General features: G+C 35.7%; 1 protein-coding gene across 3 annotated transcripts in view; it reads right to left on the bottom strand.

Moving 5' to 3' along the window:
* The window catches only part of Tmprss15 (transmembrane serine protease 15), a 115,688-nt gene that overhangs the window by 71,156 nt on the left and 25,931 nt on the right, over positions 1 to 18,601 (bottom strand). For all 3 annotated transcript variants that reach the window (XM_085832245.1, XM_021185182.2, XM_021185181.2), the window contains 3 exons: positions 15,592 to 15,723; positions 10,597 to 10,705; positions 7,008 to 7,114 (listed from right to left, as the gene is read on the bottom strand). In XM_085832245.1, coding sequence (XP_085688371.1) covers positions 7,008 to 7,114; positions 10,597 to 10,705; positions 15,592 to 15,723 — 348 coding nt within the window. The remainder of the gene's footprint in view (positions 1 to 7,007; positions 7,115 to 10,596; positions 10,706 to 15,591; positions 15,724 to 18,601) is intronic.

Here is an 18,601-nt window from a genome sequence, read left to right on the forward strand (position 1 = left end):
AAATATTATTTTAGGCAGTAATAGAAAGGACTCCACTGCTCACAGGACATCCTATAATACTTAACATTGATATTTACTAAAGTCACTGAATTAAGATTATTAATGAGTATAACCTAAAGAGCAAGACTTTGACCTAATTCTGGCAATTATTTAGAAGCATTATGTAAATATTACTAATGAATAATCCTGTAAATTATATATTTTGACTACCTTAACAATGAAATAACAATTATTTTTGTAATATTGGATTATTTTATTTTCTTATAATTTCTTTAGATATTTTATCCAGGTTTAAGTAAGAAATTCATCAATTTTCCAAAATGATAAAATAATAATAGCATTTCAGCTATACATTTTAAATTAGAATTCAATGAAAGATATCTAGTGAACATCTCTCAAACAAAAGATGTAAAAACAGTTTTGAAAACATATGCTTATAAATTGAAATAGTTATTAGCTGTGATTTCATAAAAATGTACAGTGAAGATTATACTGCTGATATCCTGATTTTGTAGTGTATTATCATAGTATCAGAATATTAGGCTTTTAGTTTGTTTAAATAAACAAATCTTGAGTAACACTTGAAAGCTGTAGATTATAAAGAAGCAAGTACACCCAAGAGCAGTAGATGGCAGGAAAAAAATCAAACTCTGGGCTGAAATCAACCAAGTGGAAACAAAAAGAACTATACAAAGAATCAACCAAATGAGGATCTGGTTCTTTGAGAAAATCAACAAAATAGATAAACCCTTAGCTAGACTTACCAGAGGGCACAAGAGACAGTATCCAAATTAACAAAATCAGAAATGAAAGGGGAGACATAACAACAGAAACTGAGGAAATTAAAAAAAAATTATCAGATCCTATTACAAAAGACTGTACTCAACAAAACTGGAAAATCTGGATGAAAAGGACAATTTTCTAGGCAGATACCAAGTATCCAAGTTAAATCAGGATCAGATAAATGATCTAAACAGTCCCATAACCGCTAAAGAAATAGCAGCAGTCATTAAAAGTCTCCAATGAATAAAAGCCTAGGACCAGACAGTTTTAGTACAGAATTCTACCAGATCTTCAAAGAAGACCTAATAACAATTCTCTTCAAACTATTGCACAAAATAGAAACAAAAGGAACACTACCTAATTCATTCAATGAAGCCACAATTATGCTTATACCCAATCCACACAAAGACCCAACAAAGAAAGAGAACATCAGACCAATTTTCCTTATGAATATCGATGCAAAAATATGCAGTAAAATTCTTGCAAACTGAATCTAAGAACACATGAAATCATCCATCATAATCAAGTAGGCTTTACACCAGGAATGCAGGGATGGTTCAATATATGGAAATTCATCAACACAATGCATTATATAAACAAACTCAAAGGAAAAAAAACACATGATAATCTTACTACATGCTGAGAAAGCATTTGACCAAAACTCAACACCCATTCATGATAAAAGTCTTGGAAAGATCAGGCATTCAAGGCCCATACTGAAACATAGTTAAAGAAATATACAGCAAACCAGTAGCCAACACCAAACTAAATGGAGAGAAACTTGAAGCAATTCCACTAAAATTAAGTACTGGTCAAGGCTGACCAGTCTTTCCTACCTATTCAATAAAATACTTGAAGTCCTAGCCAGAGCAATTACACAGCAAAAGAATATCAAAGGGATACAAATTGGGAAGGAAGAAGTGAAAAATACCACTATTTATAGATTATATGACAGTATACTTAAGCGACTCCAAAAATCCCACAAGAGAACTCCTAAACCTGATAAACAACTTCAGCAAAGTGGCTGGATATAAAATTAACTCAAATAAATCAGTAGCCTTCCTCTACTCAAAGGATAAACAGGATGAGAAAGAAATTAAGGAAACAACACCCTTCACAATAGTCACAAATGATATAAAATACGTTGGTGGTGACTCTAACTAAGCAAGTGAAAGATCTGTATGATAAGAACTTCAAGTCTCTGAAGAAAGAAATTGAAGAATATTTCAGAAGATGGAAAGAACTCCCATGCTCATGAATTGGCAGGATTAATATAGTAAAAATGGCTATCCTGCAGAAAGCAATCTATAGATTTAATGCAATCCCCATCAAAATTTCAAATAAATTCTTCATAGTGTTAGAAAGAGCAATTTGAAAATTCATTTGGAATAACAAAAAACCCAGGATAGCAAATACTTTTCTTAACAAAAGAGCCTGTGGGGGAATCACTATGCCTGACCTCAAGCTGTATTACAGAGCAATAGTGATTAAAAACTGTATGGTATTGGTACAGGCAGGAAGATCAATGGAATAGAATTGAAGTCCCAGAAATGAATCCATACACACACATATGGTCACTTGATATTTGCCAAAAGAGCTAAAACCATCCACTGGAAAAAAGACAGCATTTTAAACAAATGGTGCTGGTTCAACTGGCAGTCATCATGTAGAAAAATGCAAATCAACCCACTCTCTCCTTGTACAAAGCTCAAGTCCAAGTGGATCAAGGACCTCCACATAAAACCAGATACACTGAAACTTATAGAGGAGAAAGTGGGGAAGAGCATTGAACACATGGACACAGGGGAAAATTTCCTGAACTGAACACCAATAACTGATGCTCTAAGATCAAGAATTGACAAATGGGACATCATAAAATTGCAAAGCTTCTATAAGGCAAAAAACACTGTCAATAGGACAAAATGGCAACCAACATATTCGGAAAAGATCTTTACCAATTCTACATCTGTCTGATAGAGGGCTAATATCCAATATATACAAAGAACTCCAGAAATTAGACCGCAGATAATCAAATAAAACTATTAAAAATGGGGTATGGAGATAAACAAAGAATTCTCAAATGAGAAAACTCCAATGGTCATGAAACCCCTAAAGAAATGTTGTTCAACATCTCTAGTCATCAGAAAAATGCAAATCAAAACAATCCTGAGATTCTAACTCATACCAGTCAGAATGACTAAGATCAAAAACTCAGGTGAGAGAAGATGCTGGTGAGGATGTGACGAAAGAGGAACACTCCTCCATTGTTGGTGAGATTGCAAGCTTGTACAACCTCTCTGGAAATCAGTCTGGTGGTTCCTTAGAAAATTGAACACAGTATTACCTGAGAACCCAGCTATACCACTATTCGGCATATATACAGATGATTCTCCAACATATAACAAGGACACATGCTCCACTACATTTATAATAGATAGAAGCTGGAAAGAACTCAACAGAGGAATGGATACAGAAAAGTGGTACATTTACACAATGGCTTACTAGTAAGCGATGAAAAACAATGATTTCATTAAGTTCTTAGGCAAATGGATGGAACTAGAAAATATCATCCTGAGGGAGGTAACCTAATCACAAAACACACATGCTATGCTGTCACTGATAAGTGGATATTAGCCCTAAGCTGGAAATACCCAAGATAAAATTCATAGACCACATGAAACTCAAGAAGAAGGAAAACCAAAGTGTGGGTGCTTTCGCCCTCCTTTAAAGTGATAACAAAATGCTAATGGGAGAAAATACTGAGGCAAAGTGTGGAGCAGAGACTGAAGTAAAGGCCATCCAGAGACTGCCCGACCTGGAGATCCATCCCATATAAAGTTCCCAAACCCAGATACTATTGTGGATGCCAAGAAGTGCATGCTGACAGGAGCCTGATATGGCTGTCTCCTGAAAGGCTCTGCCAGTGCCAGACAAATACAGAGGTGGATGCTCACAGCCAACCATTGGACTGAACATAAGGTCCCCAATGGAGGAGTTAAAGGACTGAAGGAGGTGAAGGATTTTGCAACCTCATAGGAAGAACAGCAATATCCACCAACCAGAATTCTCAGGGTCTAAACCACCAACCAAGGAGTACACATGGAGGAATCCATGGCTCCAGCTGCATATGTAGCAGAGAATGCCCTTGTTGGGCATCAATGGGAGGAGAGGCCCTTGGTCCCATGAAGGCTTGATGCTCCAGTGTAGGGGAATGGGAGGAAACGGAGGCAGGAGTGGGTGGGTGGATGGGGGTACACCCTCATAGAAGCAGGAGGTGGTTTAGTGGGATAAGGGTTTTCTGGGGGGGGGGGGGAGAGGATTGGGAAAAGGATATCATTTGAAATGTAAATAGTAAAATATCCAATAAAGAAAACAAACAAAGAAATCTGAGATTTTATAATTCTGTATATATGGTAAATATTAGCAGCATTGTTGGTGTTAAAAGTGAGTGTTTTCATTTTAAATGACATCATTTTTTCTTTTAAGATTGATATAGCTTTAATTTGAAACATTTGTGTATTATTATTATTATTATTGTATTATTGACATCAGCATACCTAACTATTTCAAAGTTTGCTCATTGTTTAATTGAAATACATTTTAAAATAATAGTTAAGCGTTAAAGAAGATGAAAACTGTGCATCTATAGAAAAATATGTTTGTTTGTTTGTTTGTTTGTTTTGAGACAGGGTTTCTCTGAGTAGCACTGGCTGTCCTGGAACTCACTCTGTAGACCAGGCTGGCCTCGAATTTAGAAATCTGCCTGCCTCAGCCTCCCAAGTGCTGGGATTAAAGGCATGTGCCAACACGCCCGGCAGAAAATGTATTTTATCATCAGCATGATATATTTTTCTATAGTTTATACCAATTGGAATGCATTTATTGAGAAGACTGAAACACTGATTTATACACTGTTAGTGGCGATTCTAGCAAATATATACTGATGACATATTGGACTTTCTTGATACTTAATTGGGTCACCATATTTAACCATCTGTGTTTTTTCTATCTTTATTTTGAAAACTGCAGTCTTAAGCTACAGAAAGAGCCTATCAGCTGATCGTTGTATTTGATGAAGTGAAATGTGAGCATGTGATCTCAGGTGTTGTAGGCATTCTCATTATGATGGCTGGCTTGGGCTTTAAGAACAAACACAGAGTGCAACTTCACAATATTTAAAGGTCAAAAGCTACTAGATGACTTCTGCCTCTAACCCTCTCTGAACTTAGATTGCTCCCCTTTATGTGACTATATTCTTTAGTAACATGCATTTTTCAAGCTTATTGACAATGTTAAATTAGAAAGTTTATACAGCTAATATCCACTTATCATTATGCATATCTAATGACTTCTTTTGTGATTGGGTTACCTCACTAAGGATGATATCCTCCAGATATATCCACTTGTCTAGGAATTTCATAAATCCATTGCTTTTAATAGATGAGTAGTATTCTATTGTGTAAATGTACCACATTTTCTGTATCCATTCTTCTGTTAAGGGACATCTGGTTTTTTTCCAGCTTCTGGCTATTATAAATAAGGCTGCTATGAACATAGTGGAGCATGTGTTCTTATTACCAGTTGGCACTTCTTCTGGGTATATGCCCAGGAGAGGAATTGCTGGGTCTTCTGGTAGTATTATGTCCAATTTTCTGAGGAACCTCCACACTGACTTCCAGAGTGGTTGTATATTAGCCCAGAAACATAGAACACCCAAGATACAATTTCGAAACACAAGAAAATCAAGAAGAGGGAAGACCAAAGGGTGAATACTTCATTCCTCCTTAGAATAGGGAACAAAAGACTCATGAAAGGACTTACAGTGACAAAGTGTGGAGCTAAGACGAAAGGATGGACTATCCAGAGACTACCCCACCCAGGGATCCATCCCATAATCAGCCACCAAACCCAGACACTATTGCATATGCCAGCAAGATTTTGCTGAAGGGACCCTGTTAAAGCTGTCTCGTATGAGGCTATGCCAGTGCCTGGCAAATACAGAAGTGGATGCTCACAGTCATCTATAAGATGGAACACAGGGCCCCCAATGGAGAAGCTAGAGAACAATATGAACTAATCAGTACCCCCAGAGCTCATATCTCTAGCTGCATATGAAGCAGAAGATGACCTAGACGGCCATTACAGGGAAAAGAGGCCCCTTTGTATTGCAAACTTTATATGCCCCAGTACAGGGGAATGCCAGGACCAAAAAACGGGAGTGGGTGGGTAGGGGAACAGGGTGGAAGGAGGGTATATGGAACTTTTGGGATAGCATTTGAAATGTATATAAAGAAAATATCTAATAATAAATAAATAAAATAAAAAAGGAAAGTTTATACAGATTATCTAATGCAATAGTAGATCAATAATATGCTTCAATATATGTATCTTTGGGATATGCTTAGGTACACATCATTAAGAAATCAACCAAAACCATTTAAGTATTTCAGAATCATTTTCATCATTCATATAAATCAAAAGTAAAATCATTATGCTGACTACCAGGAATTATTAGAAACTCTTTCTTCTCTATTTTCCCTCAATTATGAGGAAAGCTGGCTACTATATATATTTTGCATCCAGCTACTATATATATTTAATTTCCATATGGAATTTTCCCTCTATTTTCACTCTATGTGATAACAGGGGTTTGCAATTTAGACCAAGAGAAACGAAGTTCATAGGTCTGGTGTAGACCACGAGTTGATTTCCTACTTTTTCAGGACTCTATCTCTGCTTCTGCTCTAATGACAAATTGTTCTGACACAATGACATCATTTACACATCTTTGTTACTGAGATCCCTCCTACGGAAGGTCCTATGCCACTCATTTTATTATTATTATTATTATTATTATTATTTTTAATTTCAAGAAAAACTGAGGACATGCTTGAAAATATGATAAGAGATTCTGAGTTTGTAACCTGCTTAGTATTGTGAATAAAGAGAATGTAATATTTAGGGACAGGGCATCAACATTTAAAGAACAAATAACATATTTACAGATACACTAATTTACATGACTTTTTAAAATCTACTTTTACTCCAAGAAGACAAGGTACAGCATTCATGTCCTAATTTTGACAGGGAAGGACATATTTCTTTTAGTAAACTAAATATCAAGTTAATATTCTCATCAAACAATCAAAGAGAAACATTACCACTCACGAAGCTGCCCATTTATTTTAATTCTGATAATCAATTCCTCATTTGTTTTAACTTACCTCTTAAAATTTTGCTAGGTCCTATACCTTCATAGATATCTAACACATCTGTATAATGTGGAATAAAAGATCCAAAGTTCATTCTAATGGAAAGTCCTTGGTTTACACTAAATTAAAAAAAGATAAAAGTTCTTCAGTTGTGATAAATCTCAATGATTCTGCAATTTGTATTTTCGATTCTTGTGATACAAAACAGATTGGATAAGCCATCCTACTAATTTAACCACAAAATACACTCTTGTTGACTACTATCAGAACATACACACTTAGGACTTTTTCATCTAGCACAGCTGAAATTCAGCATCTAGGAAACAAATTCCTTCCAATGTTCTGCCCCTTTCAGACCAGTAACATTATTCTAGGACTTTAGCCATTTTAAGTAAGTCATTTAATTGGAATTAAGCAGGATTTTTCTTGCATGGTTCCCTTATTTCTAGCATATCTCATATTTAACTCTCAAGTTGCAATCATGAAGAAGTGATGGGCAACCATTTTCTATGCTGAATAAAGATGTTCTACAATATTTGCATTCCACATACAGACCATTGTGGGAACTGCTGATATGTTCAGGAAATTACAGTGTCTCTTGAGATCCTGATTCTAACGTTTTGTATTAATAATCTGAACTGGATCACAGGTTAAAAAATAAACTCTACAGTATTTCTATACCAGAGGCACCACTCACCACATTATAGTTCTACTACTAATAAACAAAAGTTCCCATTTCCCCCTTTATGCTAACACTTATTTTGTTATTTTATACAGAGGTCTTACCATCTGCTTTTGGTAAATGCTCTTAGTGGTGGTCATTTTTTTTACTTGGAACATTTAAATTTTGTCATATACTTGTCCATTTCTATCTCATTGGGTTGATGTTTAATTAACCCTTTTATCCACTTTCTTTTGGTAAATGTCATGAAGACACACATTAATGCAATTGAAAACCCTTTTATGTGTATGGATGTTTTGCCTGCGTACTCACCTGTGAGCCTAGTGCCTGGGAACTGGAGTTACAGATGGTTGTAAGGTGCCTTGTCCATTCTGGGACCCAGACCCAGGTTTGTGGAAGGAATAGAAAATGTGCTTAACTGCCCCAGCCTTTTTCACTTTTATTCAGATTGTTATTATTTTCTAAGGTGTTACTGTAGAAATTCTTTATGATTTTAGATGTTTATTCACTAGAATTGTAGATTATTAGAAAAGAATTTATCTGTGTTTCTACAATTTTAATGTTTCCTTTGCTTTTTGGAAGTTGTTAATTTGAAGGTGATTTTTATTTACCCATTTGCTAGCATTGCTTGTGCTATGTCATACCTAAGAAATTATTGTCAAGAGCAGTGACAATACATGTCTACATGTCTATTCTATTTTATCTGTTTTCTTTTCATTATTTGTGAAAAATAATGTTTTTACTTATGTAAAATTACCATTAGTATTTTGTTACTGATGACATAGAATCTGCAAACAGTGAACATTTAAACAATTCTGATTCCTAATTTATGTGGATTATGTTGCCTATAATCTTATTATATTAGTGATAATATTAGATACATATTTGCTGTCTTGTTTATCAGAAATTTGTGATTCAAAGTCCAACTTGTTGACTAATTCTTGTATTCTCTAATATTTATATACATTCTTCCATGGTCACAAATTGAACACTGTCAGGATAACTTTCAGTAATAGTTCATAGCAGAAAGCAGATGGGTGGATTGCAAATGTTTAGCTTAATGGGGTTATTATGTTGCAGTAATAAATTTAGAAGGCTGCAAAAGTATGTGTATATGGCTCAGTATATGGATATGGCTCACTATGTGGATATGGCTCAGTATGTGGATATAGCTCAGCATGTCGATATGGCTCAGTATGTGGATATGGATATTTGCTCAGATTTGCTTGTTCACTGCAGGAATATGATATGGGCAAATATGGAGTTGGCATACAGGAGCCCAGCCCAGACTAAGAGGAGGAGAGAGGCAAGGCTGATGGTTGTAGCTGCATAGTTAATTTAGGGGCTGCTAGGGCAGTTCAGAGAAATGTTGAGTTAACCTATCTATAGTAAGACCAATGGGGAAGGTGGAGCCCATACTGAAGAAGACAAATATTTAAAAAATATTTAAAAGATGGAAAAAAGAAAAATAAAAAGAAAGGAAAGAAAGGAAGAAAGAAAGAAAGATAAGGAAAAAGAAAAATCTGATCTTTTAGTTAAACCCTTGGTGTCTGAAGACAAGACATAGTGAATTCTTCATCTGATGTGGGTTTGACATTATAATTCACATGAACATAAGAGAAGCATGCTTAGAGCTGTTTGCTCATTGACCTCTGCCTTTTGGAGGAAGAACCAGGGAACAGAGGAGAAGAACAATCCCATTTGGTTCTTTGCTACATTTTGGACCAGAAGCTCTAACTCACAGTAAAGAGAAACACAGGTACATCTACGAGATGGGGAATAACCCTTCTTCTATTTTAAACCTCTCATTAGTTATCCAATGCAGGGTGGTAAGCCTTTGTACAGCAACACAAACAACAAAAATAAACTCAGTTTTATTCTGTGACAATAATGATCATAGAAAAATTGGCGTCCATTTGAGATGTCATGAGTGAGGACATGGGAGGAATAGGATGGAGAAAAAGGGAGAGTGATGTAATTATATTTTAATTAAAATAACTTCAAAAATACACGAAATAATTTTAAATATATTAAAATAATGAAAGAAATAGTGAAGCATTTTTTTCCTGTGGAAATATGGTTAATAGAAACTAGAGTCCTATGCTATAGTATTCGGGCATTTTTGTTTGCTTCTGAATGTTTTAAAGGAAATATATACTTTTCCAAATGCAATATTCACACATTGCATATTTTTCTCTTAACTAACCATGCCAAAGGACACTTGATATATGCTAAAGAGGTTTTGCCCATTATTGTATTATATAATGACTTTGATCCCATAGTTATAGATTCTGAACAAAATAGATGTGTGAATTTGAGGTGAAAGAGATTTGTTCACATTTATGGGAACATGGCGAATCTGATGAATGGAGAAATAATAATAGAGGACCCATCTCTTCTGTCCACATTATGGAACACTGGCAAGATGCTAAGTTCAGTTATACATTTCAAAGTGGTTAAACTTACTGTTCCTAGTATTTTACTGGCACATTGAAAATTTTATCTCTATTTAATCTGTCCTCTAAATTTGAATAAAATTCACTGTATTTACTCATACTTTGATACATGGGGTTGGGGGGGGCATGCTATTTGGTAAATTCATCTCTAAATATAGCAAATGCTTTTAAAAGGAGAAATATTAAATGGTTTATTTGACTAACTAAATGCAGTCGGAGCATGATGTCTAAAATCTGTTCTGAGGCAATAGTTTAGATCCCAGTATCCCACTGCCATTTCTCAGACACATAGCTTTTCTTGGTACAGAGTAGTTTTTAAGGTTAAGCTTGAAAGAGAAACTTGAGACAGTCAATTGTTTGTTAATGGAAACTATAATTATTTTAAACATACTATAGAAAGGGAAAAACTGTAATGTTAGCAGATTTTCAGACCCAAGAGCGGGTCATGATGATGATCTCTTACCGGATGATCCATCGGCAAACAACACCTGATTCATCTGGCCTTGGATAATGATCAGCTTGGAAAACCCCAGAATCTCCAGTCAACAAAAATCTTCCATCACAAGCTGTGGCTGTGTGAATAGGTCAGGTAATGTTAGCTCTATGTAGTCTTTGAATTCAAGGGATTAATTAATCCACCCAATTGTTCATAAATAATAGTCACAGCAGGCCTTCTTTTTCTAGAGGCTTCTATCTGCATTTCCCCGTGACAATGTACACCAAACAAGCAAAAGTAAATTAAAAATTTCCATCTTTTGCAAAGTTCTTGACAAGTCATGTCAGTATTAGCATGAAAAGAAGAGACGGTGAAATAAAAAGACGAGGAAACAGAACACTTTAAATATTTTCCATCGCAGTTTACTATGCTGATTGATGAAACTGAGCTGTCCTTCAGATTTGTTTTTGACATAGCTCTAGAGTAAAGGAATCATCAGGGTCATGCTGTATGATTTAATGTGTAATTTTACACAAGATTGAGATTAGTCTGTGTTTGTTGAAGCCCTTGGCTGGTCGTCCAGGAACACGTGACTCTCTGTACATCCTCAGATATCCTGCAGTCAAGGAGTCATGGGGATGAGTTGCTTAATCAGCTATTTCTAGAACTAACTTGTGTTTGTTTCCAAATATCTTCTTGCCCATGAACAGTTTATGAAAGAGCCAATTAAGAGAGAAACAGCCACGAATCTGGCACCTCTAATCATCAGGTAAATATCTGTGACTTAATTAAGAGGGCTATTGTCATCTTAAGTGGCTAGGGTTTTGTGTCATGGTATCTAGCCTGTCTAGTTTTCTATGAATCTTCACATTTTTATTGCCAGTAAATAATCTGTATTTTAGTCTGATATAAATGGACTCTGCTAGTTCCTAAAATAAACAAAAGTACACAATATCCCGAAGGCATTTAAAATTACAACAGCATTAAACAGTTTGCAATAATAATGGTCAAGATACCAAAAATATTATGTCAAAAAAAAAGAAAAAAGAAAACATAAACCCTGAGTAGGTTTATTATTTTTTACAGGATGTCTTTGAAAAAAGCAGTTTTAACTGAACTCTCAATATGTATTCACTGATAAGTGGATATTAGCCCAAAACTTAGGATACCCAAGATATAAGATACAATTTGCTAAACGCATGAAACTCAAGAAGAATGAAGACCAAAGTGTGGACACTGTGCCCCTTCTTAGAATTGGGAACAAAACACCCAGGGAAGGAGTTACAGAGACAAAGTTCGTAGCTGTGATGAAAGGATGGACCATTTAGAGACTGCCATATCCAGGGATCCATCCCATAAGCAGCTTCTAAACGCTGATACCATTGCATACACTAGCAAGATTTTGCTGAAAGGACCCAAATATAGCTGTCTCTTGTGAGACGATGCCGGGGCCTAGCAAACACAGGAGTGGATGTTCACAGTCAGCTATTGGATATATCACAGGGCTGCCAATGGAGAAGCTAGAGAAAGTACCCAAGGAGCTAAAGGGATCTGCAACCCTATTGTTGGAACAACATGATGTACTAACCAGAACCCCGGAGCTCTTGTCTCTAGCTGCATATGTATCAAAAGATGGCCTAGTCGGCCATCAATGGAAAGAGAGGCCCATTGGACTTGCAAACTTTATATGCCCCAATATAGGGGAATGCCAGGGCCAAAAGAATGGGAATGGGTGGGTAGGGAAGTGGGGGGCGCTATGGGGGACTTTTGGGATAGCATTGGAAATGTAATTGAGGAAAATATGTAATAAAAATATTAAAAATTTAAAAAAAAAAAAAAGAAAAAAGCAGTTTTACACAATGAAGCAAGATAGGTCCTCAGGATTTAAAAAGAATTACAAATACATCTCAACTATGAATGAAAACAGTGTTTAGAATTGTGATTCTGTGACCTTCTGAGAGCCTCCTAAATGAACACTACAACAAATTCTGAGTGGGACGTAAGTCAGTCTGCAAATGACAGCAGCCACCCTGTTAGCCAGATATGTTGCCTGCATTCGGGAAATAGTCTCAGTGGCTTGAGCTTGGGGCTGGCCAACGCGCTCCCTCTGCTGGCTCACTATTTACCAGTTCTGTCTTCCCGTGTTGATTTCTGTAGGTTAGAGGAATTAAACATGATTTATTCAGACACAGCAAACAATACTGTGTGCACGCGTACGAGCGTGCAAGTTATAAGAACACTTGCCAACTTTGAAACAGCCCAGTACCTTGGCCTAAGAGCTGCTATTCAGCGTAGGTTTCTCCACACAGGTCAGCTAAAAAGTAAACTTTCTTGCTGATCCAATACTAAGCAGAAGATGAACACAATTTAAAGAAATCTTATTTTAGCTACAATCAGCTATAAGTTGTATAAACCTAAATAACCGTAGACTAAATACAGAAACTCGTTACAGAAGCAGTCATTAATATGACTCTATTAATAACACAACTAGAATCAGAAACTGCAGCTGGGGTAAAAATCAATAAATAAGCAAGAGAGCAAAGGTCAGTGTTTCACAGAGAAAACGCTTAAATTAGCTTATACATTCTTTTCTCTGAGTATGGATTGATGCATTGGGGCTTTGGGATGCTGTCCTGCTGCTAAACATTGGAGCTGGTGCTGAAGGGCTGTCTAGGGCTCGGGGCTCACCACCACCGCTGATTAAAATGAATAAGACCACCTGTGCTCTGAAACACCTGCTGCTGAAGATAGTTCGTTTGATTGATTTTTCTGCTACCTTGTCTAAACAATGATTTGAAACTATTTTTCAGAAATGAATGCAATGCTAAATTTATAGTACATACAGGGGAACAGAGATTATAAGCACACAAAACTCAGGAGTCATTTGACAGCTGGATGACCGTAAGCTTTAATAAATATAAAGCCACCGAAAAAAATTCATGTGTTTAAAGCAAAGGTAGACATTTAATTTAGATACTGAGACTCATCTTGTGACTTAGAAAAATAATTTATGCCAGGCGTGGTGGCGCACGCCTTTAATCCCAGCACTCGGGAGGCAGAGGCAAGCGGATTTCTGAGTTCGAGGCCAGCCTGGTCTACAAAGTGAGTTCCAGGACAGCCAAGGCTACACAGAGAAACCCTGTCTCGAAAAACCAAAAAAAAAAAAAAAAAAAGAAAAATAATTTATTACTTTAAACCTTATTTGGAGTCAATTTATCATCCTTCTATTATTAATCATATGATTATTATTTTTTTTTGCTATGAGTTGTTATCAACTTATTTTGAAAGAGAAAAAGAATTCAGTAAATAAGCAAATTTGGTTAGGACCAAAGAGTAAGTGAGACACATTTTCAAATTATTTGATTTGCCTAGTGTTGTTATATCACTTCCTATATTTAAGGTTGTGGATCATTTGTACATAGGTTTAAAGCTATATATCTAATTTTGATATGGATGATTGTTTTTGAACAGAAATCAGCATTGCCAATGTTTCTTCTTGATGTCACACTTGGATCATGTTATCTGGGAAAAGGTTTTGGAAAATGCCAGGAATAAATACATGCAACAATCGCCATCCTCTTGTATGATAACATAGTTATATAAAATAGATTTAAAATATTCCATAGATTGCACTTTTTACCCCAATACATGACAACTGCATTTCAAAGTACGTAGTTCAATTCTGTGTGTTTGGAATTTATCCAAGAACACTTGATTTGGGAATTTTCAGTGAAAAAAAATTTTAAGTGCTGTTTTGAGTTGTTGTTGGATAACAGACCCAGGACCTGTCTTAGGAAGCATGGACCTAGTGGATAGGTGATTTTTCTAAATTAGTTCCTTATTCAAAACTTTATCTTTAACTAATGTCAAAGAATATGAGAACACAGTTGTCACAGACAAGGAAATTACAGACTTAGCACACCCAGGAGCTGTGTTCACAATCAACTTTATGAGGGTTGATGATATTCCACAGTGGGTCTGCTACCCCAGCACCCAGGAGCCTTTGTCAGGGGCATCCTAACAGTGAGCTCAAAGTCAGAGAGTCTCTCAAAAAGGCAGAAATAAAAAAGGTGATTATGCATCACACCAAATCAAGCTTCATTCAGGATTCTCATTAAGTTTCAAAAACTTCAGTTATATGTTAGCCTTAAGTTAATGGTTCTTTTCATTGTTCACAATCTGAATTCATACTTACATGGTGATAGATTTGCACGTGGAAGAGCATTATTTGACTAGATTCTTACTGGTCAGCTTTGGTAAATGCAACCAAACTAAGGTGAACTATCAATCAGAGAGAGATTCCATTTAGATTATCTACATTAGTGTTTGGTGTAGTGAATGTGTTATTTAAGTGTTTACTAATGATGCAATTAAAATAAGAGCAGACAGAACACAGAACAAAACAGCGGTTTTTGTTCAGAAGCCCTTAGGTTGTTACAACTGTATTATTTATAGAGCGGCAAGATGGAAATTAGAAGCAATGAAGAACAGTGGATAATGCTCACTGATTTGTTTCCATCAGAAAGGGGTAAGGGCAGTGATATTATATGAATGTGAAAATATTATGAAAACATATTATTAGTGCTTGGACCTAACAATCAGAGTGTTTAAGACAAAGTGAGATGAAGAAAAGTGACATTCCCCGCTTACCTGAATGATGTACCCCTGTTCATAGAATTCCCCACAGTGTTCTTAAATGGGATTGGGTAAAATTAATTGCACCAAGTATTATGCAATTAAGTTTAAAAATAATATATACATATATATATATATATTTTTAGGTTCTGTATTGTTATGCATATGGTTATTGAAAAATCACTGGTTTCAGCTATGAGATGTAATACATGTGCAGGAGTTTGTGTATGTGTGTGCTTGCACATGTGTTTTGCAGTGTGTTTGCTTGCAAGTGTGTTCTGCAGTGTGTGTGTGTGTGTGTGTGTGTGTGTGTGTGTGTGTGTGTGTGTGTTGTCAGGGAGGAGAAAAGATGAAGAAGGGTGAAAGGCAGGGAGTTGCCCACCTTACCACATAGCCCAGTGTCTTCATCTGAACCATCTGGACAGTTCACTTCTCCATCACAAAACAAATCAGTTGCTACACAGTTCCAAGCATGAGCACAGGGCCGTGAACCAGGCTGGCACTCTATTGAGACATGGCCTTAAAAACAGATTCAGATCGTAAGATTTAGGACAATAAATTTCTGATTGGTTTAGTTACACACAATGTACACAATGGCTGAATGTTTCTTTTGTGTTTTTTGCCAGTTTAGACTCTTAATGGATTGATGTAATTCATTTTGCAAAAAGAAATATTTATTTCCTTGGGTGAATCAGTCATTCCTAAAAGTTTAAAGCACTTTAAATTCTATTAAAATATATATGTTTTACTAATGTTAAATGTGAATGTTGATGCTGCTCATCTTATTTCTGTAAACGTATAGTTTAATCACTTAGCCTCTTGGTAATTTGAGTGAGACTGACCCTCTACCCCTGTAAGAGCATATATTTGAATACTTCATCTTCAGTTGTTGGAACTCCATAGAAAGAATTAGAAGTTGTGACACTGTTGAAGAGAATGTGTCCTAAGGGACCAGCTTTGACATTTCTTTTTTGTTGTTGTTTGAAACATGATATCTACATCTATTCTTTGATCGTTTTTACATGTACACAATACAATATTTTGATTATGATCACTGTTTCATAAGAATACTTGTCCCATATCTCTTTCAAAAAAACAGAGTCTGTGTTTTATTTTAGGAAGCAAATATTCATTGTCTTTTGCAAGTATATTATTTATTTTTAAAAGTTATGACCTTTAAAATCTATGTATCAAACATATGTTAATTCTGCCTTCACTTTGGTCCACATGGTAAATATTAGCTGTTTTTTTTTTTCTTTGTACACAATGCCATAGTATACAAGGTAACATACAAAAGCTATTCCCAGTTAGCACTCTCTGCCTCTCTCTGTGTCCCATATTTTAAGAGCAGGATGCAAGCTCTCAGCCACTACCCCAGTGCTATGGGTGCCATGAAGATCTGCCTTGGTCATGATGTCATATCACAGCAATAGAAAAGTATGTAATTCCCTAAATTTATACCTTGAACAAGGTTGAGTTATTTGAGATAATACATTGGAATTATCATGCCATGTAGTAGAAACTTCATGTACTCACAACACTATTATTTGAAAACACTGGATTTCATAAAGTTTATACATTATGCATAGGAAAATGTATCAAAGAAAGACATTTTGATAAGATAAAATGTCTATTTGCAAGTGTACTATGTAATAAAATTGGAGAAACCCTTTGACTCTTTCTGTTCCATAACCCTCTTCTTTTTGTCCCAGCCATTCTTTAGGGCATCCAATACAAACACATCCCTCCAGGGTGCTAGATCATACCCTGTCTGCCCAGGAGGGTCCATTGTCTAGCTCTCAGTCTGTTTATCCTTTAGCTGCCTGGCTTCCATGGGTATGGTATAGAGACATTCCAGGATACAGATACTTCTAGAAATTCACTTTGAAATTTTAAGTTCAATCCTAAGAATAAGACATATTCTTATATGCCTATAAGATAATATGTATTGTGTTTTTCAGAACAATGTGGAAATGTGAACATTCCAGTTTGCGATTAGAGTACCAGTGATACTTTAAAGGGTTTTGAAAAATTTAACTCTAACATTTTGTTTTATTTTTTTCTAACTTTTACCAATACTTTTACTCTTTATTTATTCTTTGAAATTATCATACATGTATGTAATATACTTTGATCATTTGTCTTGCCAATTCCCTTCTAGCTCTACCTAGACTCCCACACCACATCTTCTTTCTAACCTCATGTCTTTTGCTTTCCCCCCAGTGAGTAATATTATTGCTTCTGGTATGTGCGATGAGTAGAGACATCCACTGGTGTTCCTAACATGAAAAGAAACACTGTACTGCCATCTGCTGGGGCATAAAACTATAAAATGAATTCTGAGAGCTCGTATGCTCTATAAAATCAATATTTGTATTAATATACCAAGCTAAACCTTGCTTGAGTCCATTTATAGATAGAGTTGGTGACTATATAAACACCTAAACTAGACCTTTAAAAATGGTTCCGATTAAAATAAACATATATCATTGAGAGACAAATAGAAAGGTTAATGTCCAAAACATAGTATAAATATCAGTGATATTCTCAAATGGGAGAATATTCTCATTTAATACAATAAAAATGGAAATAATATTTATTAAACCCAAGTCACATAATACTTAGAATTTAATACTACTTATCAAGCAAGTAATTTAATTGCTATATTCCTATGTTCCAAATCTCAAAAGACATAACATTTGATAGTATGTTAAATAAATAGGTGCTAATAAAGCACTTACTAAAATGGATACATTGTTTTACTAGAGGCCTGTAAGATTATATGTTTCAGTGCTTGGAAGACTAGATTAGGGGCCATAACTAGAAAGAAAAGTAATTTTGTCTCTCTTGATGTTACCTATAGATCTTTGCTTCCTGAAGTTCAACTTGTCTCTATTATCTGTTGACTCTCAAAATCTCACTGGTGCTCAGTACCCTTTGATTCCTGTGATGACTGGTTTTATGTCAACTTTATTTAGTCTGGAATAATTTGAAAAGATAATGTCCCCCAGGAGATTGGCCTATGAACAAGCCTGTGGTGCATTCTATTAATCAGTGATCATTTAGGGAGGACTCAGTCCATTGTGGGTGGTGCCACCCCTGGGAAGGGGGCCCTGGAGTATATAAGTATATAAAAAGCCAGCTGAGCAGCCTTGGGGCAGCAAACCAGTAAGCAGTATTTATGCGTTAGCTCCTGCCTCCAGATTCAGGCTCTGTTGACTTCCCTTAGTGCTAGACTATGATGTGGAACTGTAAGCTGAAATAAACTCTTTTCTTTTCTTTTCTTTTCTTTTCTTTTCTTTTCTTTTCTTTTCTTTTCTTTTCTTTTCTTTTTTCTTTTTTTCTCTTCCCTTCCCTTCCCTTCCCTTCCCTTCCCTTCCCTTCCCTTCCCTTCCCT

This window comes from Mus caroli, unplaced genomic scaffold (genome assembly GCF_978045245.1).
Source record: "Mus caroli unplaced genomic scaffold, Mus_caroli_1 scaffold_17, whole genome shotgun sequence".
Classification (NCBI taxonomy): domain Eukaryota; kingdom Metazoa; phylum Chordata; class Mammalia; order Rodentia; family Muridae; genus Mus; species Mus caroli.